We start from the raw sequence: 27,055 nt of genomic DNA, 5'->3' as shown, positions 1-27,055 counted from the left end.
TTTAAAACTGGTTTACACTGTAAACAGAATTTATAAGCAAAAGACTTGAGCCTGACATGTATAATACTGTGTAAGTCACTTAAGCTCTGTGATTCACTGTTTTCTGTTTGAAAAATGGAGTGTTAAATAGGCTTAATAGGCTTTGCTATTGATCAGCTGAAATCATTTATTGTAAAGTGCTTGTAGAGTAAAATAATATCCTAATACTAGTTATCGATGTTATCAAAATGAGGCAAGGTTTTTAAAATTTGAATTTTTTATTATGATAGTAATCTTTAAGAAAGACAAGCCATAATGAAAAAATAAAATTTTAACAAAAATGGTGTGGAGGAAAGAAGTTAAAAAATAATAATAAATTCAAAATCTTACTATGGATATAAGAAAATTTTCTTAGTGTATTTGAATTCAAACATTCGGTTTATGGTATATGTAAGTTATGTTATTACTAAACTTATCTATTCTCCAGTATTATCTTAAAGGAGCTCTCCTGTTTTATTCAGAATCTGCAATTTTTAGCAAACTACTCTTTGTGGCTACTGGAAATGTAAATTTTAATAATTGAATGCACATCCTGAAATACAGAGGGACAGCGCATGAGTAATGTGCAAGGTGAATTAAATATTTATTCAAATGAAATTATTCAGAAAGAACTGCTTGGATTTTAATACCCCGAAAAATGTTGTTAAAAGCAAGATTTCCTCTTGACACAAACAATGTTAATGAGGAAACATACTTTATGTTGTCTCATGGGGGAAAATCATTAAAATTACTTTAGTATCTACATTTATCACTTTCCTTTTACTTAAAGTATCTTGTGTCAATTTTTGTGGTAACAGCAATTTTCTCTCTAGTTTAATCTACTTTATCTACTTCAAGTAACATTGAAATAATTATGAAGATGCATGTATTTTCATTAGTGAAACATATCACAATAATTTTTACAGGTTATAAAAAAGAGGGCGTAGCTTTGATTAATGTCCCTTTGAGAGGAGTTGATGGTATGAAATACAGAGGAGAGCAATCATGATCACAAACTCTACAACAATGAAGTAGGCCATCGTTAGGAAAATTATAGAGAAGACACGCTTTAAGAGAATGTAACCCTTTATTTCATAACAAGTTATTATGTTCATTTTGCATTTAGAATCATGAAACTACAGAGTACTATGAAAAATTGAGATCCCTTTGCCACAAACTTACAAAATACTCCCCAAAATGATGAGGTGGAAGCAGAACAATAGAAGCCATTACTCACGAACCATAAAACGTTATTATACAAGGTGACTACAGACTCTTACTGGACAGAAATAATTGGTATTACAGTGATTTATTGAGAACCAAACTATTTCCACTTAGGTAAACTACATCTTAAAATTTAGTTTTAGCCCTTTCTGCCTAACTGAATTCCAGTTATCATAACATGTCTTTCCTATTCATAGACTCAAAGGATGTAGGTTCATTTTATTGTTCAACACTAAAACATCATTTATTTATTCTGAGAAAATGTTTCAGAGAGTGTTTTTGAGCATGGGTATAAATCAGCTTTATGGATTTTTCTGGCAACCACAGTAGCCTTTTTCTATTTGTAGTTCTCCATTCCTCTCTTTGTCCAAATACATTAACATTGTTTTTTAGAAAAATAGCACAGCCTATTTGAAATGAAAGTCCATTTAAATAGGAACACATTAAATAATAATAACAATAATCTGGAAAGACCTGCCTTATAACTTGTACTTCAGGAGATTATGTTTTTTCTCTTCCCTAAGTTTTTTTTTTTTTTAGGGGGGAAAAACAGCTCAATATACAGGGGAAAAAATAGCATTTGATTAAAATGTCTAAAACAATTACAAACAAGATTGTTTAACACATCCAGAATTTCCTTGCTGTGTTTTAATGGTGATTCACATACAGATATGTATTATTCAATTCAGGACACCTTCCTCCCCTCACCATATCACTCAGTCAATGCTGCCTGTCAACCAAAGCTTGATGTCTCCTACTTTTCTTTCTTATTCACATAAAAAAAGGGTCTTTCTTTTTTCCCCTCCATGCAGCTTCTATCACCAGAGTACTGACCGTCTTCTCAGCTGCTATATTCTAGAAGCTTCCTAACTGACTTTTCTTATTACGAACACCACCAATAAGATGTCATTCCTGCAGCTCTAATTATGGTTATTTTTGTACTCAAGTATCTTTATGAACTCTATATTAATTTATAATGTCACCAGCTTTCTAAAGCTATCATTCTTTTCTTTCTCCCCGTTGGGTCTCAACCTATCTTTCTAGCCTCATCTTTCATTGTCTTCTATGTGAATCTTACCCTCCAATTAAGGTGGAATTTTCATTTGTGCCAAGCCTCCTGTTTCCTTCTTCAAGCTGTTTACTCAACTAGAAATTGTGATCTCTGTTAAGTTTACCCATTGACTTACTAAACCTTCAAGCTCCCATCTTTAAAAACATGTCCTCCAAGAAACCTTTTCAGAGTTATCCTTCCTCCCTTAAATTGTATAACTAATCCTGTTATCACCCTGACTCTATTATATTCCATATTTTATCTAGAAAGAGTCCCTGGGTGGCACAAATGATCAAGCACTGGGCTACTAACTGAACGGTTCACAATTTGAACCCGCCCAGAGGCACCTTGGAAGAAAGCCCTGGAAATCTGCTTCTAAAAGTTCACAGCCTTGAAAACCCTCTGCAGTGCAGTTCTGCTCTGCACACTTGAGGCTTCCATGAGTTGGAATATGCTGGACGGCGACTAAGAACAACTTTGTATCTAAGCGATACTTTGTGTACAGAAATAGCTCCATAAATATTTGAATTTTATTGCATTACTTCTGAAGCAGAAACATAAAAAGGCAGACCTAACATTACATTTACCTGACACTGTTTGCAAATTCCATGTGGAATGACATTGATAGAGACTTTGTCATAGTTTCTCTGACTTTATGGTGGCACATCAAGTGCCCCGAGCAGTGAAGGGCAATAAAGGATAAGGAACAGAAAAAAAATACCAAGTATGTCTGACCTTCATTTTGTATGAATACATTCTATGATATTTAAAAAAAGAAAATAGCTCAGTCAGAAAATATTTTCAAAATATTTTTAGTGGGACAAACACTAAATCATTAAGGGTCTCTTTTGTCAATTGAACCCTAAAGCCGAGATCAAGGAAGTAATTGTGAACTTGGTATCTTGCTGCAGAAAATCTGCAAAAGTGAAAAGAAGACACTGGTATAGAGCTTTGATTATTTTATGTATGTATGTATTTGTTTATCATGCATTTATTCAAATATTGGCTATTAATTTCAGTTTTATTCATACAAACCCCTTTAAAGTATCTCTTTTGTATGATCCAAATTTATGATGTATTTAGTCACAACGTATTGATTTGTAATACAATACCACATTTTACAATATGGGCCCTTGGTGTTCGAAACATAGTGCTATCAGTCGTGGTTTTTGACGATGAATCATTGGCAGGAATGCAGCCCTCACTTTTGGCCTTGTTCTTAAGAAAAAATATAATTTGTTTTATGATTAAATATTAGTATTTAGTGTGGGAATACACTAAAGCAAAAAAACAAATCTGGTAACTGCCTGTATATTTACACACATTTATTATGCTTTAATCGCCTAAAAGTTCCTTAATAAAGTTTACATCTTTAATTTAAAATAAGATGGGCCTATTTACCTCAAAATTGTACACTTAGTTAGATTTATGGGGAATTTTGCTTTTTTCTACTGAATCCTCAGGTAATATAAGCTCTTTTTTTCTTTTTCCCCCCTTTCAGAAACTACTCGGCACTACAGAAATCCATTTCAAGGGAGCTTAATTTTTCTTTGCTCTCCAAGAATAAATAAAGTATTGCCATGCCGTTATAAGCCAAGAGACTAAAACCATGCCAATCACATTTCACCTTCTCAGGTCTTCTACATTGTGGTCACCTTTTTAAAGGATGTGTCTATATGAATTAACATTTTTCTAAACAGTCCTAAATCCTTCTGCTCTCATTCTCTATATCTACTTTCTTGTTCTACATTAATGTTCAAAGATTTAAAGCAGGCACGAAATACAATTCACAGTCATTCCAATAAATTAAGGCGTGACTCACTGGGGAAAGAAGAGTAACTATTTTTTTTTTTAATCATTTTTCAAGATAATAAAACTACACTTGAAATAAGAGAGAAACAGGAGTTGGAGTGCATCCCCTTTGAAAACAAGCTCTAACTGATTTCTTATAAAAAGAGTCTAAATGCATTTTCACCTTTTCATTCTCACTCTTAGAAATAATAAGATTTGTACAGGTCGCTTACTGGTCTGCATACTTAAATAAAACTGCTCAAAATATCACTGACTAAAAATAACAGTGTTTGTTGTTATGGTGTATACAAGGACTATATATAGAAAAGAGTCTTTCATATTTTCATCAATTTTATATCCACTTGTAAATATTGTCAACATTTAAAACCAAGTCAATGGAACACCAATGAGAAAATCGAGGCTACTTATAGTAAGTATTTTTAAATAGAGCCAAGCTTAGGTCCACTTGAAAGAGTTCCAAAAATTAAAATTGCCCCATAATAATGAGCAGGCTACAGCTTAAAACACATAAATGGTCATTATACATTTTAGTGAAATGTTTTATTCTTCATGAGTACTTCATTTTTCCTTTATCCCTAAATGAATTTTCATTTGAAGAATATTGACCAATTCCCTGTGTTTTAAACACAAAGACATGAAAACCTATAAATGAGTATATACATGGCCAAAGTTTTATTTGGCTCTCCATTCAAAGAAAGCAGCGTCGGTGGATATTTAGGCATTGTAGTTAAATTCATACTTTTTTTCTTTTTTTCCAGAGGTTTATAAACAAAGTGAAAAAAACGCAGATTTAGCTGCGGAGCACATAGAGAAACTTTTTTAGATTAAAAAACAGCAACAACTATATTTTCTGAAAACCTAAGTACAATCATGCCAGAATCCCACTTACTCATTTTACTTATTCTTCCAAAGCCTTGCCTACATACGTGCTAACCATTTCGGAAGATTAAACCCAGCACCGTGGAGTGGAGTCCATTCGGACTCATCGCGACCCAATAGGACAGAGTAGAATTGCCCCATAGAGTTTCCAAGGAGCGCCTGAGCGGATCCGAGCTGCCGACCCTTTGGTTAGCAGCTGTAGCTCTTAACCACTATACCACCAAGATTTCCGGAGATTATCACATGCACAGCTGATGGCTTCTTCCTCATACTTTAATATAGAGCTTGATCAGAAGAACTCTTCGTCTGATAATTGCTCTTGAAAATGTAAACAATTTTGAAAATTATCTTCATGCTGACCCTGGTCCTTCTCCAGGAAATCAGGTGGACGGTGAAGGAATATGGAGTTCTTTTGAACAATTGATACCTCAAACAATTTTCAGGAATACAGTGGTTGATGCCTAAATTTAGCTCTCCCCTTAAATAAGAGATATTTAGCAAACAATTAACTTAGAGATTTTTCCTGCATGAGACATTCTCTACTCCTGTTAATAGTACACGTTTAAAATATATCCTCGAAATAACTGCAAATAAATTTGCCAGAGATTAATTCTTTAACTACCATGAATAAATGCAAGCACTGTTCCTTAATTTATTTCTTAGTATAGGGAATGGAACACTCTTCTACAACATAAAGAGTAAAAATAATTTCTATCTGCATTTAATTTCATTATTGATGGATTTAAATATGTCAGTGCTAACCTCTTCATAAGTACTATGCCACAGAGAAAAAAAAAATGGCCAAAGGTAACAGTCTTTCTAATTTTTTTTACCTTGCATTCAAAAGAAATGACTTTGGTGGTTTCCATCTAAGTTTATAAATCCCCAAAACTAAATATAACTGATGTTCTGTTTAATATTGTGTCAGGAAATTAAATGTGGATAGCTTAAAATACAGGTAAAAATTGGCCTGTGTAAGTTTTCTTTAATTGATAAAGAATTGAAAAATAAATAAGTTTGTTCTGGGAAGTAAAACACCTTGGGAATAAATCCAGAAAAATCATGGTTTTATATTTTTAACGATCTGTATTCCAAATAGGGCATAAAAATAAAAAGAAACCAAAAATAATCAAATTAACAATTTTTTTTTAGGTTTGTATGTATTTTATCAATACATACAATTTTATGTTTTTATAAAAACTACAGAAATATTAGGTATTGGATTAGCATCCCCTTGAAAACACTGATAGATTATATTTAAATAAAAGGTGCATTAAAATTATTCCATTTTAAAATTAGAATGACAGAACTTACAAATCCAAAATCCTAATATCAGTAAAATAAAAAATCAAAGTAAAAATATATAATAGTATTTTAATACACTATACTTTGCAACTAATCTGGTTCATATAAACTTAAGTAAATCAATGTAAAATCTGCTAATTTATTCATCTTTGAAAACTTTTAGATAGTTACAATATTATTCACATTTTAACCATTGGTTTCTCTGCATTTTAAACTTCATGTTACTGAGGTACAATAGATTTTACTGGATAAGTTAAACTTCTTAAAACCATCACCTAGTAACTCTGATTTATAAGTAAAGATAGCCAACCCAATACACCAGATTAAACAGGGCAAAAGCTGTTGGGAAAAATATTCGAGAATAGGAGTCAATTTTGGCAATGCGGATGTGTATCCTTCCTTCCCTCCAAGATCCTGTTCTGCAGTCTTCAAAGCAACAGAAGAAGCTGGCACAATCTTTGCCCTCCAGACACTGATAACCGTAGTCATCTTCTCCTTGTGGCAGAGAAATGCTACTCATTGGAATCAGGGTGGATCCAGGATGGAGACCAGAGGGCACCTAAGTAAAATAAATAATGAGTTTTTGAGGAAAAAAACATATCATAAAGACAGATCAATTTGTCTCCTTAAGGCAAACTCTAGGAGACTGGCATACAATAAAAATAATCTTGCTTTCCAAAAATCAAGTATTATTTTCAATTCTAGTGTTTTTTAGCATATAATTTACTTGTGACACATAACTTAATATCTTTCACATTCCACAGAATATATAGAAAAGAAACACACCCCAAAAATGTATATTTTCTAACTTAAGCCAATCCATCAAAATATTGTCAACCATAAATCTAGTTCTGAATAATAATAAACTGTATACTTCCATGACATTTTACACTAATTTACAATGCTATAAAGATCCCTCTTTATTTGCCATTATATGTTATGTTGTGTACTTATTTTGTAATAATGAGAACAAATACCAAGAAAGCATTCTGATAAAGCAGAAAAGCTTTGAGCAGCTGTGTGAATGGATATGAAACATGGGCTTTGTAGTAGTGGAGAGGTATACCAAAAAACCAAACCCACTGCCATTGAGTCGATTCCAACTCATAGCGACCCTATAGGACAGAGTAGAACTGCCCCATAGAGTTTCCAAGGAGGGCCTGGCAGATTTGAACTGCTGGCCTCTTGGTTAGCAGCCGTAGCACTTAACCACTATGCCACCAGGGTTTCCTGGATAGGTATAAGTCACCTTATTTGGGAGAGAGAATGTGTAAAAGTTAAAAATTCTGATTTGGGAGCAATTGGTGTTCAAAATTTTGCTTATTCTACCAAAGTAGCTTTGCTTATTGCTGGAATTGTTTTCACTCCTACTTTTTGTGGTACTTGTGATGAATAAATTTCATAATATACAAAATGTTTTGTACTCCATCTCAATAGTAAGACTAGGTATTATTATTAAGATTAGTTAGAATCCATCAGCTGCTCTTTGGAAGCCCTATGGGGCAATTCTACTCTGTTCTATAGGGTTGCTACGAGTCAGAATCAACTTGACGGCAACGGGTTTGGTTTTTCTTTTTTTTTTTTTATTAATATCAAATTCACTTTTTATACCAGTTTCTGATTAATACTATAAAAATAAATTTTTAAATTATTATTAAAGAGTTGAAGAAAGAATACTACAGGGCAGTAAAGCAATCACCATGGAGTCAGACAGGCCACAATTCTAACTCTGCCCAGAAATGTGACTTTTCTGCCTCCACTGCTCCACAACAGTCACAACACCATAGACCGAAGATTAAATGAGATGTTGCAAAAAGGGCTTACCAAAATATTTGAAACATAGTAAGTACTCAGATATAGGTACGTAATATTTATAGTTTTTATTATTACCATTATTACTGTTAATTTCTGAAAAGGCTATATCATAATTGGCTACAAGAAAAGCACTAAAACAAACGACTGTAATAACAACAAATGAGATCTCATCAAAAATGTTACAGGAAAGAAAACGTTAATGAACCCTTGAAAAAAATGACAAAATAGGAATGAAGACTGTAGGCTTTAGTGATTTTTCACCTTTCAAAACTCCTACATATGTCAGGGATAATTTTAAGATGTGAATCTTACTAACGTATTATCATCAGCGATTTTATTATCTAAATGCGAAATACAATATTGAGATTATGAAGCTTGTTTTCACTTGGTCCGAAATCCTTTCTCTTTAAAATGCTTACAAATTTTTTTCACCTACATTTTAAAATGAATACATTCCAAAGCCATGAAAACTAAACATTTTGTGAAAAATAATTTCTAAAACCATTAAACAAAAAACATAAGATTTTTTTTAATTTGAACCTATATTGAATCTGAACCACTAACTATTCAAAATTCAGTAGATGCAAAAGATAGTAAATAATCCCATTTAATGTTATTTTTAAAAGATGAAAGCATCTTGTAGGTCAAAAACCCATATTAGGAACAAAATGTGCAGCCTGAAGATAAGCAACAATGCCCCAAATTTGCCTACACTTGCCTAGACAATCGTAAAACACAGAGGTAATGTATTATTAAATGTTAATAACGTATCTTTCAGGATGACATTTGGGAATACTTGACTAGACTATTTCCTAAATTTTAGTGGAGCGATAAAATTATGTTAAAAATAAGACAAATTGGTATTTATTTCCTTGTCGCTTAATACTTTAAAGACATATGTTCAAATGCTAATCAGAGTGAAAAATGATTAAAATACAAGTTTGTTAGTTTGACCATTTCAAGATTATGTGGCATAAAACACACTCTGCATATTTCTCAGCACGGCCATAGACATTGGGGTTTTTCAGATATCAATTGTACTTGAGAGGGAAGATTACCCATTAAAGCACACAAATTTGGTGAAAACCTGCGTATTGTTCAGTTTATAACGAGGCTAATCTTTGGTGGTCAATATCACAAAAGGTTTATATTACAGCAATACTTTAAATTGACAGGTTTCCAGTAAACTAAACAGCATCTCCCCCCCGCCCCAAAAAAGATAAACACAAGGTCATAAATTGAAAGCAATTGTATTTCAATGAATGATTGAAGTGAAGAGAAATGGGCTTTATATGTGGTAACATAAAAACAAAGGCTGACAATGAAATAAAATATTGGCTGACACAGTGACTTAAAAACTGAAAACCCCTGGAAGATTGATCGGAAGAATATATACATTCCACGTCTTATCTGAAGTGCAGCCTATGCTATATAAGCTACGTGCATCTTGAAACTTCTCAAACACTGAAATAAACAAATAAATAAACCACTTTTGTGACATAAAATAACAACATAATTGAATAGGATGTACTTTAAATGACTTAATTTTGAGAATACACTATTTGTTACTTAAACAAGTCCCTAAGAATATAGCTACATGTACCATTTTGAGAAATTGATCCCATTCTTACTATCAAAGGTATGTATGTGTGTGTGGTTATATATTAAATATTGTATTACTTACATGTTACTAGTGCAGTTAAACATATAGTTAAGGATGTGATTAAAATATATTTTAAACAACAAGACATATACTAATGTCAAATAATTATCAAATAGAAAATAAATGTTTTGTGTACAAATAATATCTTTATGTGGATATATTTACATAATTACAATTTATACTTTATACTAATATCACTAATGTTACCAAATATTAGTAATAAAATAACAAATACAATTAGGTGATGCTGACTCGACAGCACTGGGTTATTAATATTAGAATATTGACTAATATTACTAGTATCGATTTCCCATTTAAAACATTGCAATGAGAATGTCAGCCTAAGCACAAGTGTTCTTTTTTTCTTTACCCTATTTCAAAAATCCTTGCTAAATATCAGTAAGAATGTTTAAAAATTACAAAACCTATATGTGTCAAAAAAAAAAAAAAAGACCTGGAGTGTATCTTGGGAATGGGATTCTGTCAATTAGCATGTCAGAGCTTTGATGATTTTCTGAAACACACAGAATAAATGGAAAAATGCCAAAGGATAAAATGTTGTTGTTAGATGCATTTGAGTTGGTTCCAACTCATAGTGACCCTGTGTACAATAGAACAAACACTGCTCCATCCTGTACCACCCTCACAATCACTTCTATGTTGGAGCCCGTTGTTGCAGCCACTGTGTCATTCTACCTCTTTGAGGGTCATTATGAGTTGGAATCGACTTGATGGCAACAGGTTTGTTTTTTGTTTTTTTCCTACTTCACCAAGCATGATGTCCTTCACTGGGGACTAGTCCCTCCTGATAACATGTCCAAAGTATGTAAGGTGCAGTTTCACCATCCTAGCTTCTCAGGAGTATTCTGGCTGTACTTCTTCCAAGACAGATTTGTTCATTTTTCTGGTAGTCAGTGGTATATTCAATATTCTTACCAATGCCATAACTCAAAGGCATCAATTCTTCTTCAGTCTTCCTTATTCATTGTCCAGCTTTTGCATACATACAAGGCAATCGAAAACACCATGGCGGGTTTAGGTGCACCTCAGTCCTTAAAGTGACATTTTTGCTTTTTAACACCTTAAAGAAGTCTTTTGCAGCAGATTTGCCCAATGCAATACTTCGCTTGATTTTTTTTTTTTTTAATTGTGCTTTTGGTTAAAGTTTACAGCTCAAGTTAATTTCTCATTCAAAAATTTATTCACATATTGTTTTGTGACACTGTTTGCAATCTCCACAATGTGACACTATGAGGGTGGTTAAGGTTCCTCATGTTGGTATTATTGTCCTAGTAAAGCCCTCATTATGCTCCTCGTTTCTGCCCGAGTTCCCTGTGTCTTTGTCTAGTTCCTGTCCCTTACTGCCTTCACGTCTTGCTTTTGGACAGAAGCTGCTCATTTGGTCATGTATATTTGATTGAACTAAGAAGCACGTTCTTCACATGTGTTATTTTTGTTTTATAGGCCTGTCTAATCTTTGTCTGAAAAGTGGGCTTTGGGAGTGGTTTCAGTTCTCAGTTAGCAAAGTGTCCAGGGGCCATAGCTTCGGGGGTTCCTCCAGTCTCTTTCAGACCAGTAAAAAAAAAAATGTGTTTTTTTTTTTTTAATGGATTTGAATTCTGTTCTACATTTTCCTCCCTTCCCTTCATTTGATTTCTTGACTGATGCTTCCATGGGCATTGATAGTGGATCCAAATAAAATGAAATTCTTGACAACTTCAATATTTTCTCTGTTCATCGTGATGTTGCTTTTTTGTCCAGTTGTGAAGATTTTTGTTTTCTTCATGTTGAGGTGTAATCCATACTAAAGCCTGTAGTCTTTGATCTTCATCCGTAAGTGCTTAAAGTCCTCTTCTCTTTCAGCAAGTAAGGTTGTGTCATCTGCATATTGCAGGTTGTTAATGAGTCTTCCTCCAATCCTGATTCTGCACTCTTCTTCATGTAATTCAGCTTCTTGGATTATTTGTTCTGCAAAAAGATGAAGTAGGCCAAAGGAAGCCACAGCTCAGAAAAGGGTCAGGAAATGGGAACATGAGTGTGGGATCTGTTCTTCTGTCAAAGCACCAGAGAAGCTTACTCTGAGGTAGGAAGAATGGTAATTTTAAATAAGATATAAAACATAAAAAATAAAAAACCATTGCCATCAAGTCAATTCTGACTCATAGCAACCCTATAGTGCAGGGTAGCACTGCCCCACAGAGTTTCCAAGGAGCGCCTGGTGGATTCAAACTCCTGACCTTTTGTTTATTAGCTGTAGCACTTAACCACTACGCTACCAAAAAAAAAAAAGGTTTGTATTTATTAAATATCTATCTCCAGAAGAGCTGCATCAGTTGGAACTACTACTTATCTACTGTGCATCCAGGTTAGTTTTTACTCATGGTTAGAACGCTATAATTTCTCAAAAGAAAACTCACACCCCACTCAGATCGTGAGGGTGATTAAGGCTCCTCATGTTGGTATTAATGTCCTAGTAAGGCCTTCATCATCCTATTATTTGGAGTGTATGTGCGAATGTTTGGAAGCAATCTGACCACATGCTTTCCATACACACACGAAAGTGAAATCTGACAGTCGCACTGTTCAACAGTTACACACTGAGCTTGTAAGATCTATTGGGGAGCAATCACCAAGGACTTTCAAGGTAAACCAGAAAAGCAAAAGAAAAAAGGGAAAATGAACAGCTAGAATTATTGACCCTGTTAACTTGGGAAACATGAAACATCAATCAGGGAACGTTAAACATTCTAATTAGGCTACTGGGAAATACTTGAGAAATGTTTGCATTTGTTTAAGAAAAAAAAGACAGTGAATGATTAAAAAAACAAGAGTTCTCAGAAATTTAAATAATGTGTGCAAATTTTTAAATTAAAAAAAATTAAAATAAAACCTTGAGGAAATTTTCCACAGAAACAGAAAAAAAAAATGCCTACATGAAAAATATGACAAAAATAAAAGCTGGAATACATAGAATATAAATCTAGTAGATATTTAAAAAATCTAATAAGAATTTTAGAGGAGAAAGTAGAAAACAATGAGAACGAAGAATGAAGAAAATCCTCAGAATTAAAGAATAAAACCAAAACCCATTGCCATGGAGTCAATTCTGACTCGTAGCAACCCTATAGGAGACAGTAGAACTGCCCTATAGAGTTTCCAAGGAGAGCCTGGTAGATTCGAACTGCTAACTTTTTGGGTAGCAGCCATAGCACTTAACCACTACATCACCAGGGTTTCTGAATTGAAGGGTAGGTGTATTAAATAACAAGGAAATAAATGAGGGCAAAAAACAGAAGGTATACTGATCCCTAAAAAATTTTGTACACCATGGAGTAACAGAGGATGCTGAAAAGTTTTAGGTAAGAAAAGAAAAAGGTTAATGTACAAAGAATAATGATCAGTTTTGCACTAGAAATAGCCAGAATGAATCAAGAAATAGAGATTTAAATGTATTATTAAAATTTTTTGTATATAATAATTAAAGAGTAAAATAAAATATTGAAAAGGAAAATAGTAAGGAGAAAAAAAGAGAGCTCATTTTTCCATCTTTCATCCAAAGAGTTAATAGATACTTTCAAATTAGGTGCTCCTGTAATTAGATGTATAATGGAAATAACCATCAGAGAAAAGAAGAAACAGAAATGGTTAAAACGTGGGATTGGGACCAAGAGTAGTGGGCGGGGGAAGATATTGCTTTTCTTTTGTTCATTTAAATATCGTTTTATTAGCTTGTTTCAACTATGTGCATCTATTACTACTAAAATTAGTTAGGTGTTTGCTTTGTTGTCATTTTTTAAATGACAGTTCTACTGAATGCATACAAAGCTCCCTTTCAGCTATGGTATTTTGTAGAAAGAGAAATATGAAGGAATAATATTTGGAAGCCAAGGTGGAATGGTAGATATTGCTTGTGTTATCTATATACATCCAGAGCAATGTCATGTGACCATTGTCACAATTGATATTAAATGGTTATTCTATCTATTGAGAACATTCCATCATCCACTGACTCTTTACAATTACTTAAGTAACCTTGCTATCTTTCACATTCCACCAATATCACATAATCCCTCCTGGGAGCTTCGCCAGATACTATTACAGAAAAGAAGCTTTATAATTTTTGAAACTGTGTATTAGTACAGCTTTTCATGAGTCAGAATCAACTCCATGGCAACTAACAACAATAAGTATGCTGAAAAGTATATGAATATTTATTCATATAGCTATGTACTAGCTAAAAATAAGATCTTTTCATACAGAGAAAGGGAGGTGAGATGTGGCAAAGAAAAATTCCGTCACACATCATGGCCATGCTAATGTGTTGGTTCAGGTTCCCAGTAATACATTACTTCTTGAACTATTGCAATAGTCTCCACATTTATCTTCCTGCCTCTCTTGCTATTCAAGCACATACTGTATGACGTTTCCAATTATCATTCAAAAACAGAGATCCAATAAAGTAGGAGGACTTGCATTACCTGACCTCAGAACCTACTATATAGCTACGGTAGCCAAAACAGCCTGGTACTGCTACAACGACAGATACATTGACCAATGGAACAGAATTGAGAACCCAGATGTAAATCCATCCACCTATGGTCACCTGATCTTCAACAAGGGCCCAAAGTCCATCAAATGGGGGAAAAGACAGCCTTTTTAAGAAATGGTGCTGGCAAAGCTGGATGTCCATCTGCAAAAAAATGAAACAGGACCCATACCTCACACCATACACAAAAACTAATTCAAAATGGATCAAAGACTTAAAAATAAAACCAGAAACTATAGTGGTCATAGAAGAAAAAACAGGATCAACACTAGAGGCCCTAATACATGGCATTAACAGAATACAAACAATAACTAACAGTACACAAACTCTGGAAGATAAGCTAGATTACTTAAGCTCATCAAAACACTTCACCAAAAGAATAAAAAGAGAACCTACAGACTGGGAAAAAAAATTTTAGCTATTGCAAATCCTACAAAGGTCTAATCTCTAAAATCTACAGGAAAATCCAATACCTCTATGACAAAAAGACAAATAATCCAATTAAAATGGGCAAAGTAAATGAACAGACAGTTCACCAAAGAAGGCATTCAAGTGGGTAACAGACACATGAGGAAATGTTTTCAATCACTAGCCATTAGAGAAATCCAAATCAAAACCCCAGTGAGATACCATCTCACCCAGGAATTAATGGCACTAATCCAAAAAAAAAAAAAAAAGAGTAAATAACAAATGTTGGAGAGACTGCAGGGGATTGGAACTCTTATGCACTGTTGTTGGGAATGCAAAATGGCACAATCATTTTTGAGAAAAAATATGGTGCTTCCTTAAAAAAAAAAAAGCTAAAAATAGAGAAATGCCATATGATCTACCAATCTCACTCTTAGGAATAGATCCTAGAGAAATAAGAGCCGTCACAGGAATAGACACATGTACATCTGTGTTCATTGCAGCATTGTTTACAATAGAAAAAAGATGGAAACAACCTAGTTGCCCAATAACAGATGAATGGATAAACAAACTATGGTACATACACACAATGCAGTACTTTGCAATGATAAAGAACAATGATGAATCTGCGAAGCATCTCACAAAGTGGATTAACCTGGAGGGCATTATGCTGAGTGAAATAAGTCAATCACAAAAGGACAAATATTGTACGAGACCACTAAAAACCTATGAAAGAGTATACACACAAAAAGAAACAATCTTTGATGGTTACCAGGGCGGGGCGGGGGAAGGTAGGTGTAAGGATGGAAAAACACTAAATAGACAATAGACAAGTGGTAACTTTGGTGAAGGGTAAGACAGTACATAATACTGGGGAAGCCAGCACACCTTGACCAAGGCAAGATCAAAGAAGTTCCATGGACACATCCAAACTCCCTGAGGCACCAAATTACTGGGCTTTTGGGAGCCATGGTCTCAGGGAACACCTAGCTCAACTGGCATAACATAGTTTATTGAAAAAAAAAGTGCTCTACATTTTACTTTGGTGAGTAGTGTCTGGGGTCTTAAAAGCTTGTAAGATACTCCACTGGTCTCACCTCATTGGGAGCAAAGGAGGATGAAGTAAACTAAAGATACAAGGGAAAGATTAGTCCAAAGGACTAATGGACCACAACTATCACAGCTGCCACTAGACTGAGCCCAGCACAACTAGATGATGCCTGGCTACCACCACTGACTGCTCTGACAGGGATCACAATAGAAGGTCCCGTACAGAGCTGGAGAAAAATGTAGAACAAAATTCTAACTCAAAAAGAAAGACCAGGAGGGGGGGCCAAGATGGCGGACTAGGTGGACGCTACCGCGGATCCCTCTTGCAACAAAGACTCGGAAAAACAAGGGAATCGATCACATACATAACAATCTACGAACTCTGAACAACAAGCACAGACTTAGAGACGGAAAACGAACAAATACGGGCAGACAGCGACTGTTTTCAGAACTAGGAGCCAGCGCACCAGGCAGGTGACCTTCGGAACTCGATCTGGGGCAGAGCCCAGGGGGGCAGACGGCACAGAAAGGGGGCCCACCCCTTCCCCCCCGAACCCATCCCGGGAGGAAGTCTAGCAGGTTGGCGCGGGCTGGGTAGGGGCGCAGCCGGAGGGAGAAGCACCTGGGAGGCGGTGACTGATCTGGGAGGGGGGAGAACAGCGTCCCAGCTGGGGTGCCGTCCCGCCGGGAGTTAGGCGAGAAGCCGACGGGGCGCGAGCGGAGGTGGGGGTCAACTATATTTCCCTAAAGTGACCCCAGGGCGGGGCCCACACGTTCGTGCGGGAGGACGCACACCCAGTCCGCGCGTGTGGCACGGCACACCAGAGGGAGAAATCCCCGGAAGTGTCTGGTCTCAAAACAGGGAAAGCAGCATCCCAGACGGGGAGCCATTCCGCTGGGATTTGGGCACGCGCGTGCGCTCGCAGGCGGGGCATGAGCGCGGGGTCCATTTTTATTACCCTGAATTGACCCAGGGCGCGGGACCACCTGGTCGTGCGAGTGACGCCCTCCCAGTTTGCGCGAGAGGTGTGGCACACCGGAAGGAGAAGTCCCCGGGAGGAACTGATTGGTCCCGAAGCGCAGAAAGTAGCGTCCCAGACGGGGTGCCGTCCTGCTGGGGCTTGGGCGCGCGCACGAGCGGGGCGTGAGCGCGGAGTTCATTTTTATTGCCCTGAATTGACCCAGGGGGCGGGCCCACCTGGCCGTGCAGGTGACGCCAAACCAGTTCGCGAGAGAGGTGTGGCGCTCCGGAAGGAGAAGTCCCGGGGAGGAAGTGACTGGTTCCCGAACAGGGAAAGCAGCGTCTCAACCCGGAAGTCATCCCGCTGGGATTTGGGCGCGCGCACAGGCGGGGCGTGACCGCGGGACCTAATTATAATCGCCTGAATAGACCCTGGGGGCGGGCCCACCCGTTCGTGCGGGAAACGCCCACCCAGTGCCCACGAGCGGTGCCGTGCACCGGAGGAAGTCCCCAGGAGGAAGTGACTGGTTTCCGAGCAAGGAAAGCAGTGTCCTAGCCAGGGACCTGTCCAGCCCGGATTTTGGCGAAAGGGGGCTGAGCGTGAACGTGGTGTTCAGCTCTATATTCTGTGGTGCTACACTCCTAGCTCTCAGATCCCTCCCCCACCCTTCCCAGGCGACCCCATTAACATCCAAATACCCGGAGCCAGAGAGAGAATTCAGATAGGGATCTGACTGCATTTTTTTTTTAGCTGACTACTTGGAAAATCTAGTTTCCCAGTGATGGCTCGGAGACAGCAGTCCATATTAAACCACATAAAGAAACAGACCATGACAGCTTCTCCAACCCCCCAAAAAAAGAATCAAAATCTTTCCCAAATGAAGATACAATCCTGGAATTATCAGATACAGAATATAAAAAACTAATTTACAGAATGCTTAAAGATATCACAAATGAAATTAGGATAAATGCAGAAAAAGCCAAGGAACACACTGATAAAACTGTTGAAGAACTCAAAAAGATTATTCAAGAACATAGTGGAAAAATTAACAAGTTGCAAGAATCCATAGAGAGACAGCATGTAGAAATCCAAAAGATTAACAATAAAATTACAGAATTTGACAACGCAATAGAAAGTCAGAGGAGCAGACTCGAGCAATTAGAACGTAGACTGGGACTTCTGGAGGACCAGGGAAACAACACCAACATAGCTGAAAAAAAATCAGATAAAAGAATTTAAAAAAATGAAGAAACCCTAAGAATCATGTGGGACTCTATCAAGAAGGATAACTTGCGAGTGATTGGAGTCCCAGAACAGGGAGGGGGGACAGAAAACACAGAGAAAATAGTTGAAGAACTCCTGACACAAAACTTCCCTGACATCATGAAAGACGAAAGGATATCTATCCAAGATGCTCATCGAACCCCATTTAAGATTGATCCAAAAAGAAAAACACCAAGACATATCATCATCAAACTTGCCAAAACCAAAGACAAACAGAAAATTTTAAAAGCAGCCAGGGAGAAAAGAAAGGTTTCCTTCAAGGGAGAATCAATAAGAATAAGTTCAGACTACTCAGCAGAAACCATGCAGGCAAGAAGGGAATGGAACGACATATACAGAGCACTAAACGAGAAAAACTGCCAACCAAGGATCATATATCCAGCAAAACTCTCTCTGAAATATGAAGGCGAAATTAAGATATTTACAGATAAACACAAGTTTAGAGAATTTGCAAAAGCTAAACCAAGACTGCAAGAAATGCTAAAGGAGATTGTTTGGCCAGATGACCAATAAGATCAGGTACCAGCACAATACAAGGTCACAAAACAGAACGTCCTGATATCAACGCAACTCAAACAGGGAAAGCACAAAAACAAACAAATTAAGACTAATTCTAAAAAATAAATATATAAATAAAAATAATACACACAACAGGAAATCATGAAAATCAATAGATAAACGATCAAAATAATCAAAAAGAGGGACTAAATATAGGAGGCATTGAACTGCCAGATGGAGAGTGATACAAGGCGAAATAGAAGGATACAAGTTAGGTTTTTATTTAGAAAAATAGGGGTAAATAAAAAGGTAACCACAAAAAGGAATATCAATTCCATAACTCAAGAAAAAAGCCAAGAAAAACGTAACGACTCAATAAATACAAAGTTAAACATTATGAAAATGAGGATCTCACAAGCTACTAAGAAAAACGTCTCAGCACAAAAAAGCATGTGGAAAAATGAAATGGCCAACAACACACATGAAAAGGCATCAAAATGACAGCACTAAAAACTTACTTATCTATAATTACGCTGAATGTAAATGGACTAAATGCACCAATAAAGAGACAGAGAGTCACGGACTGGATAAAAAAACACGATCCATCTATATGCTGCCTACAAGAGACACACCTTAGACTTAGAGACACAAACAAACTAAAACTCAAAGGATGGAAAAAAATATATCAAGCAAATAATAAGCAAAAAAGAAGAGGAGTAGCAATATTAATTTCTGACAAAATAGACTTTAGACTTAAATCCGCCACAAAGGATAAAGAAGGACACTATATAATGATAAAAGGGACAATTGATCAGGAAGACATAACCATATTAAATATTTACGCACCTAATGACAGGGCTGCAAGATACATAAATCAAATTTTAACAGAATTGAAAAGTGAGATAGACACCTCCACAATTATAGTAGGAGACTTCAACACACCACTTTCGGAGAAGGACAGGACATCCAGTAAGAAGCTCAACAGAGACACGGAAGACCTACTTACAACAATCAACCAACTTGACCTCATTGACTTATACAGAACTCTCCACCCAACTGCTGCAAAATATACTTTTTTTTCTAGCGCACATGGAACATTCTCTAGAATAGACCACATATTAGGGCATAAAACAAATCTTTCCAGAATCCAAAACATCGAAATATTACAAAGCATCTTCTCAGACCACAAGGCAATAAAACTAGAAATCAATAACAGAAAAACTAGGGAAAAGAAATCAAATACTTGGAAACTGAACAATACCCTCCTGAAAAAAGACTGGGTTATAGAAGACATCAAGGAGGGAATAAAGAAATTCTTAGAAAGCAACGAGAATGAAAATACTTCCTATCAAAACCTCTGGGACACAGCAAAAGCAGTGCTCAGAGGCCAATTTATATCAATAAATGCACACATACAAAAAGAAGAAAGAGCCAAAATCAGAGAACTGTCCCTACAACTTGAACAAATAGAAAGTGAGCAACAAAAGAATCCATCAGGCACCCGAAGAAAACAAATAATAAAAATTAGAGCTGAACTAAATGAATTAGAGAACAGAAAAACAATTGAAAGAATTAACAAAGCCAAAAGCTGGTTCTTTGAAAACATTAACAAAATTGATAAACCATTGGCTAGACTGACTAAAGAAAAACAGGAAAGGAAACAAATAACCCGAATAAGAAACGAGAAGGACCACATCACAACAGAACCAAAGGAAATCAAAAGAATCATATCAGATTACTACATAAAATTGTACTCTAACAAATTTGAAAACCTAGAAGAAATGGATAAATTCTTGGAACAATACTACTTACCTAAACTAACACATTCAGAAGTAGAACAACTAAATAGACCCATAACAAAAAAAGAGATTGAAACGGTAATCAAAAAACTCCCAACAAAAAAAAGTCCTGGCCCAGACGGCTTCACTGCAGAGTTCTACCAAACCTTCAGAGAAGACTTAACACCATTACTATTGAAGGTATTTCAAAGTATAGAAAAAGACGGAATACTACCCAACTCATTCTATGAAGCTACCATCTCCCTGATACCAAAACCAGGTAAAGACATTACAAAAAAAGAAAATTTTAGACCTATATCCCTCATGAACATAGATGCAAAAATCCTCAACAAAATTCTAGCCAATAGAACCCAACAACACATCAAAAAAATAATTCACCCTGATCAAGTGGGATTTATACCAGGTATGCAAGGCTGGTTTAATATCAGAAAAACCATTAATGTAATCCATCACATAAATAAAACAAAAGACAAAAACCACATGATCTTATCAATTGATGCAGAAAAGGCATTTGACAAAGTCCAACACCCATTTATGATAAAAACTCTCACCAAAATAGGAATTGAAGGAAAATTCCTCAATATAATAAAGGGCATATATGCAAAGCCAACGGCCAATATCACTCTAAATGGAGAGAACCTGAAAGCATTTCCCTTGAGAACGGGAACCAGACAAAGATGCCCTTTATCACCGCTCTTATTCAACATCGTACTTGAAGTCCTAGCCAGGGCAATTAGGCTAGACAAAGAAATAAAGGGTATCCAGATTGGTAAGGAGGAAGTAAAGCTATCACTATTTGCAGATGACATGATCGTATACATGGAAAACCCTAAGAAATCCTCCAGAAAACTACTGAAACTAATAGAAGAGTTTGGAAGAGTCTCAGGTTATAAAATAAACATACAAAAATCACTTGGATTCCTCTACATCAACAAAAAGAACACCGAAGAGGAAATAACCAAATCAATACCATTCACAGTAGCCCCCAAGAAGATAAAATACTTAGGAATAAATCTTACCAAGGATGTAAAAGACCTATACAAAGAAAACTATAAAACTCTGCTACAAGAAATTCAAAAGGACACACTTAAATGGAAAAACATACCCTGCTCATGGATAGGAAGACTTAACATAGTAAAAATGTCTATTCTACCAAAAGCCATTTATACATACAACGCACTTCCAATCCAAAAACCAATGTCATACTTTAAGGGAATAGAGAAACAAATCACTAATTTCATATGGAAAGGAAAGAACCCCCGGATAAGCAAAACATTACTGAAAAAGAAGAAGAAAGTGGGAGGCCTCACCCTACCTGATTTCAGAACCTATTATATAGCTACAGTAGTCAAAACAGCCTGGTACTGGTACAACAACAGGCACATAGACCAATGGAACAGAATTGAGAATCCAAATATAAATCCATCCATTTATGAGCAGCTGATATTTGACAAAGGACCAGTGTCAGTCAATTGGGGAAATAATAGTCTTTTTAACAAATGGTGCTGGCATACCTGGATATCCATTTGCAAAAGAATGAAACAGGACCCATACCTCACACCATGCACAAAAACTAACTCCAAGTGGATCAAAGACCTAAACATAAAGACTAAAACGATAAAAATCATGGAAGAAAAAATAGGATCTACCCTAGGAGCCCTAATACAGGGCATAAACAGAATACAAAACATTACCAAAAATGATGAAGAGAAACCAGATAACTGGGAGCTCCTAAAAATCAAACACCTATGCTCATCTAAAGACTTCACCAAAAGAGTAAAAAGACCACCTACAGACTGGGAAAGAATTTTCAGCTATGACATCTCAGACCAGCGCCTGATCTCTAAAATCTACATGATTCTGTCAAAACTCAACCACAAAAAGACAAACAACCCAATCAAGAAGTGGGCAAAGGATATGAACACACATTTCACTAAGGAAGATATTCAGACAGCCAACAGATACATGAGAAAATGCTCTCGATCATTAGCCATTAGAGAAATGCAAATTAAAACTACAATGAGATTCCATCTGACACCAACTAGACTGGCATTAATTCAAAAAACACAAAATAATAAATGTTGGAGAGGCTGCGGAGAGACTGGAACTCTCATACACTGCTGGTGGGATTGTAAAATGGTACAACCACTTTGGAAATCCATCTGGCGTTATCTTAAACAGTTAGAAATAGAACTACCATACAACCCAGAAATCCCACTCCTCGGAATATACCCTAAAAATACAAGACCCTTCACACAAACAGATATATGCACACCCATGTTTATTGCAGCTCTGTTTACAATAGCAAAAAGCTGGAAGCAACCAAGATGTCCATCAACGGACGAATGGGTAAATAAATTGTGGTATATTCACACAATGGAATACTACGCATCGATAAAGAACAGTGACGAATCTCTGAAACATTTCATAACATGGAGGAATCTGGAAGGCATTATGCTGAGCGAAATGAGTCAGTTGCAAAAGGACAAATATTGTATAAGACCACTATTATAAGATCTTGAGAAATAGAAAAAACGGAAAAGAACACATACTTTTGTGGTTACAAAGGGGGGAGGGAGGGAGAGGGCTTTTTATTGATCAATCTGTAGATGGGAACTGCTTTGGGTGAAGGGAAAGACAACACTCAAAACAAGGAAGGTCAGCCTAATTGGACAGGATTAAAAGTAAAGAGGTTTCCGAGATAAAATGAAAGCTTCAAAGGATAGCGAAGCAGGGGCTGGGGTCTGGGGAACTTGGTTTGAGAGGACTTCTAAATCAATGGGCAAAACAATTCTATTATGAAAACACTCTGCATCCCACTTTGAATTGTGGCACCTGGGGTCCTAAATGCCAACAAGCAGCCATCTAAAATACATTAATTGGTCTCAACCCACCGGGAGCAAAGGCAAAGGAAGAACACCAAGGTCACATGACAACTAAGAACCCAAGAGACAGAAAGGGCCACTTGAACCAGAGACCTACAATATCCTGAGACCAGAAGAACTAGTTGGTGCCCAGCCACAATCGATGTCTACCCTGTCAGGGAACACAACAGACAACTCCTGAGGGAGCAGGAGACCAATGGGATGCAGACCCCAAATTCTCATTAAAAGACCACACCTAATGGTATGATTGCGACTAGAGGAATCCCAGAGACAATGCTCCCCAGAACTTCTGATGGCACAGGACAGGAACCATCCCTGAAGACAAATCATCAGGCATGAAAAGGACTGGTCAGTGGGGGGGAGAGAGATACTGATGAAGAGTGAGCTAATTAAATCAGGTGGACACGGGAGAGTGTGTTGGCAACTCTTGACTGGAGGGGGGATGGGAAGATAGAGAGAGAGGGAAGAAGGTAAAATTGGCACGAAACGAGAGACTGTAAGGGCTGACTCAATAGGGGGAGAGCAAGTGGGAGAAGGGAGTAAGATGTATGTAAACCTACATGTGACAGACTGATTGGAATGGTAAATGTTCACTTGAAGCTTAATAAAAATTTAAAAAAAAAAAAAAAAGAAAGACCAGAATTACCGGCCTGACAGAAACTAGAGAAATTCTGAGAGTATGGCTCCTGGATACCCTTTTAGCTCAGTAATGAAGTCACTCCTGAGTTTCACCGTTCAGCCAAAGATTAGACAGGATCATAAGACAAAAGGAGACTAAAGGGCACATAAGCTCAGGGGCAAGGACTAGAGGGCAGGAGGGGACAGGAAATGGTAATAGGGAGCCCAAGGTTGAGAAGAGAGAGTATTGACATGTCATGGGATTGGTAACCAATGTCACAAAACAATTCATGTACTAACTGTTTAATGAGAAGCTAGTTTGTTCTGTAAACCTTCATCTAAAGTACAATAACTAAGAAAAAATAAACCAAAAATAGAGCTCTAAATATGTCATTCTCCTGGAAAACATTCATGTCTTACGAGTGCTAACAGGGCAAAATGCAAATTTCTTAGTATGACACTGGAGGCTTTGTCCAGCTTGACCACAAACCACCTTTGTATCCTTGACCTAGATTACTTTCTTTCCTATCCTCTAGACCAGCGCTAGCCAGTAGCACTTTCCATGGTTAGGGAAAAGTTCTATATCTGTGCTATCAAAATGGTAGCCAATAGTCATATGTGATTATCAAGCACTTGAAATGTGAATAGTGCTACTAAGATACTGAACTTCAAATATTGTTTAATTTTAAATAATTAAAATTAACACAGCCACATGTGGCTAGTATCTACAGTATTGTACAGCAGAGCTCAAATCTCACATTTAAGCCTCAACTCAGCTTAAATGATCTCCTCTTATTTAAATATTCTAATTTGTTCCCCTGAGAACTTCAACTTATCTTAAAATAAATACTTCAAATATGTCACAATTTCTCTGAAATTTTCTCTACCAAAATTCCTTTGGAAGAATGAGTTTACATGCTATTTGAATTAATTATTTACACTTGAAATGAATGGCAGTCTCCCTACTCCACCGTGGCCCCTATTGACATAATCTTCTTCTCAATACTATGTGCCTGTTAATCTGTATTGCACAGACCACATCAACTGTTGTCTCAACACTGTCTCAGATGCAAGGCATAGGCTACAAGGGTTAGGCTTTGTGGTACTTCTTTCTATTTCAATGAGAACATCTCCTTTAAAAATACATATCTCATGTTTTATAAAATAAAAATATTTTATAGTTTATTTAAAGTTTATAATGTCATCATGATAAACATAGAAAATATTGAAGTTGTAAAAGATTTCATTTTACTTGGATCAATAATCAATGCCCATGGAAGTCAAGAAATCAAAGGACACATCGTGTTGGACCAATCTGCTGCAAAAGACCTCTTTAAAGCATTAAAAAGCAAAGATGTCACTTTAAGGACGAAGGTGTCCCTGACCCAAGCCATAGCATTTTCAATCACCTCATATGCATGTGAAAGCTAGACAATGAATAAAGAAGACCAAAGAAGAACTGATGCCTTTCAATTCCAGTATTGGTGAAGAATACCAAACATGCCATGGACTGCCAGAAGAATGAACAAATCTGTCTTGGGAGAAGTGTAGCCAGAAGTGCAGCTCCTTAGAAGTGAGTGTGGTAAGACTTCATCTCATATATTTTGGACATGTTATAAGGAGAGATCAATCTCTGGAGAAGGACATCATGCTTTGTAAAGTGGAGGGTCAGCAAAAAAGAGGGAGACCCTCAGCAAAATGGATTAACAAAGTGGCCGCAACAACGGGCTCAAGCATGACAACAATTGTGAGGATGGAACAGGACCAGGCAATGTTTCATTTTGTTGTACATAGAGGTGCTATGAGTTGGAAACAACTCAGTGGCACCTAACAACAACAACAGCAATGTCTTTGTCCGCAATCAGACTAAAAGTTTCTTGAAACAGAGAACACGTTCTACTTTGTGCCCAACATATCTTACCCATGGTTGATGAAATAAGTTTCATTTTAACCAAATCAATAGCTTACAAATAAGTAAATACTACCCTCAAATGGGTATAGCAAATTCCCTGATTTGGAAATGGCATCACTTTATGAGATTCCTGATCACCTGTAGGCTGAGCATTCAAATTTCATTGTAAACTACACTTTAGTTGGCAACAACTGGTTCACTATTTTTTTAAAAACAAATATTGATAACACACCTGAATCATATTTATAATGAAAGGAAATAAAAACACAACATATGATGGATGGTAATGTAGACCTTATCAAAATATCATTGATTTCACAAAGAAAGAAAGAAAAAGCAAGAGAGGTAGAGAAGGAAGGAAAGAAAAAAAGAAGGAAGGAGGGAAAGAAGGAAGGAAAGAAGGAGAAAGAGAAGGAAAGAAAGAAGGGGAGAGAGAAAGAAAGAAGGGTAAAGACAGAGAGAGAAGGAAGGAAAGAAGGAAGGGAGGAGAGAGAGACAGAAAGAAAGGAGGGGGAAAAGGGGGATGAAGAAGAGGTAAAGGGAGGTTAGGAGGGGGAGGAGAGGTGAGGGAGGAAAAGGCTCTACAATCCATGTGGAGAGTAAAGTAGAAAACAGCTTTATTAATTTGGGTTTTTCTTAGAAGTTTTATTGAAGCTGAAAATCAACTGTGTTCAAATATCATCTGTCCTTGAAAAAAATGAATCAGGTGATTCTAGGACTCTCAGTTAAGCCGAGTGACATCAAGAAGAGAATTTTAGTTATGCTTAATAGCAGACATGCTGAACTTTCTGTGACTCTAGCCAAGGTCTTTGCTCCTGGCCTGACTTTTGCTATAAATAATTTAGAGAAAAATAGGGAAATGCTAGTTTTTAAACTACTCAGAGTTTTGAGCATATAAAGGAAAATGGGCAGTCTCTTCACTAAATGATGCTGGCAAAACTGAATAACCACATGTAGAAAAATGAAACATACCATATAAAAAACTAACTCAAAATGGATCAAGGAACTAAATGTTAAAGGTAAAACCATAAATTTCTTGGAAAAAACATAGGAGCAAAACTATGGGACATAGTTTTTTTTTTTTTTTTTTAATAATAGATTATCAAACACAACTACAAATGCAAGAGCAGCAGAAGACAAAATAGACAACAAAATAAGGACCTCATAAAAATTAAATACTTATGCTCAGCAAAAGACTTCATCAAAAGAGTAAAAGGACAATCTACAGACTGGGAAAAAATCTTCAGGAAAGACATATCTGATAAGAGCCTAATCTCTAAAATACACAAAAACTTTAACAACTCACCAAAAAAAAAAAAAGATAAT

General features: G+C 36.4%; 1 protein-coding gene across 1 annotated transcript in view; it reads right to left on the bottom strand.

Annotated features, from left to right (window-relative positions):
- Positions 1-6,229: 6,229 nt before the first annotated feature.
- Positions 6,230-27,055, bottom strand: part of GABRG1 (gamma-aminobutyric acid type A receptor subunit gamma1) — a 118,366-nt gene continuing 97,540 nt past the window's right edge. Inside the window, exon 9 of the mRNA XM_003411326.3 lies at positions 6,230-6,848. Within this exon, the coding sequence (XP_003411374.1) occupies positions 6,579-6,848 (270 nt within the window). The 3' untranslated portion in view covers positions 6,230-6,578. The remainder of the gene's footprint in view (positions 6,849-27,055) is intronic.

The sequence above is a fragment of the Loxodonta africana genome, chromosome 5 (assembly GCF_030014295.1).
Source record: "Loxodonta africana isolate mLoxAfr1 chromosome 5, mLoxAfr1.hap2, whole genome shotgun sequence".
NCBI classification, from domain to species: Eukaryota; Metazoa; Chordata; class Mammalia; order Proboscidea; family Elephantidae; genus Loxodonta; species Loxodonta africana.
The sequence above is the reverse complement of the archived record's forward strand: the minus strand, read 5'-3'. Positions and strand labels throughout refer to the sequence as shown.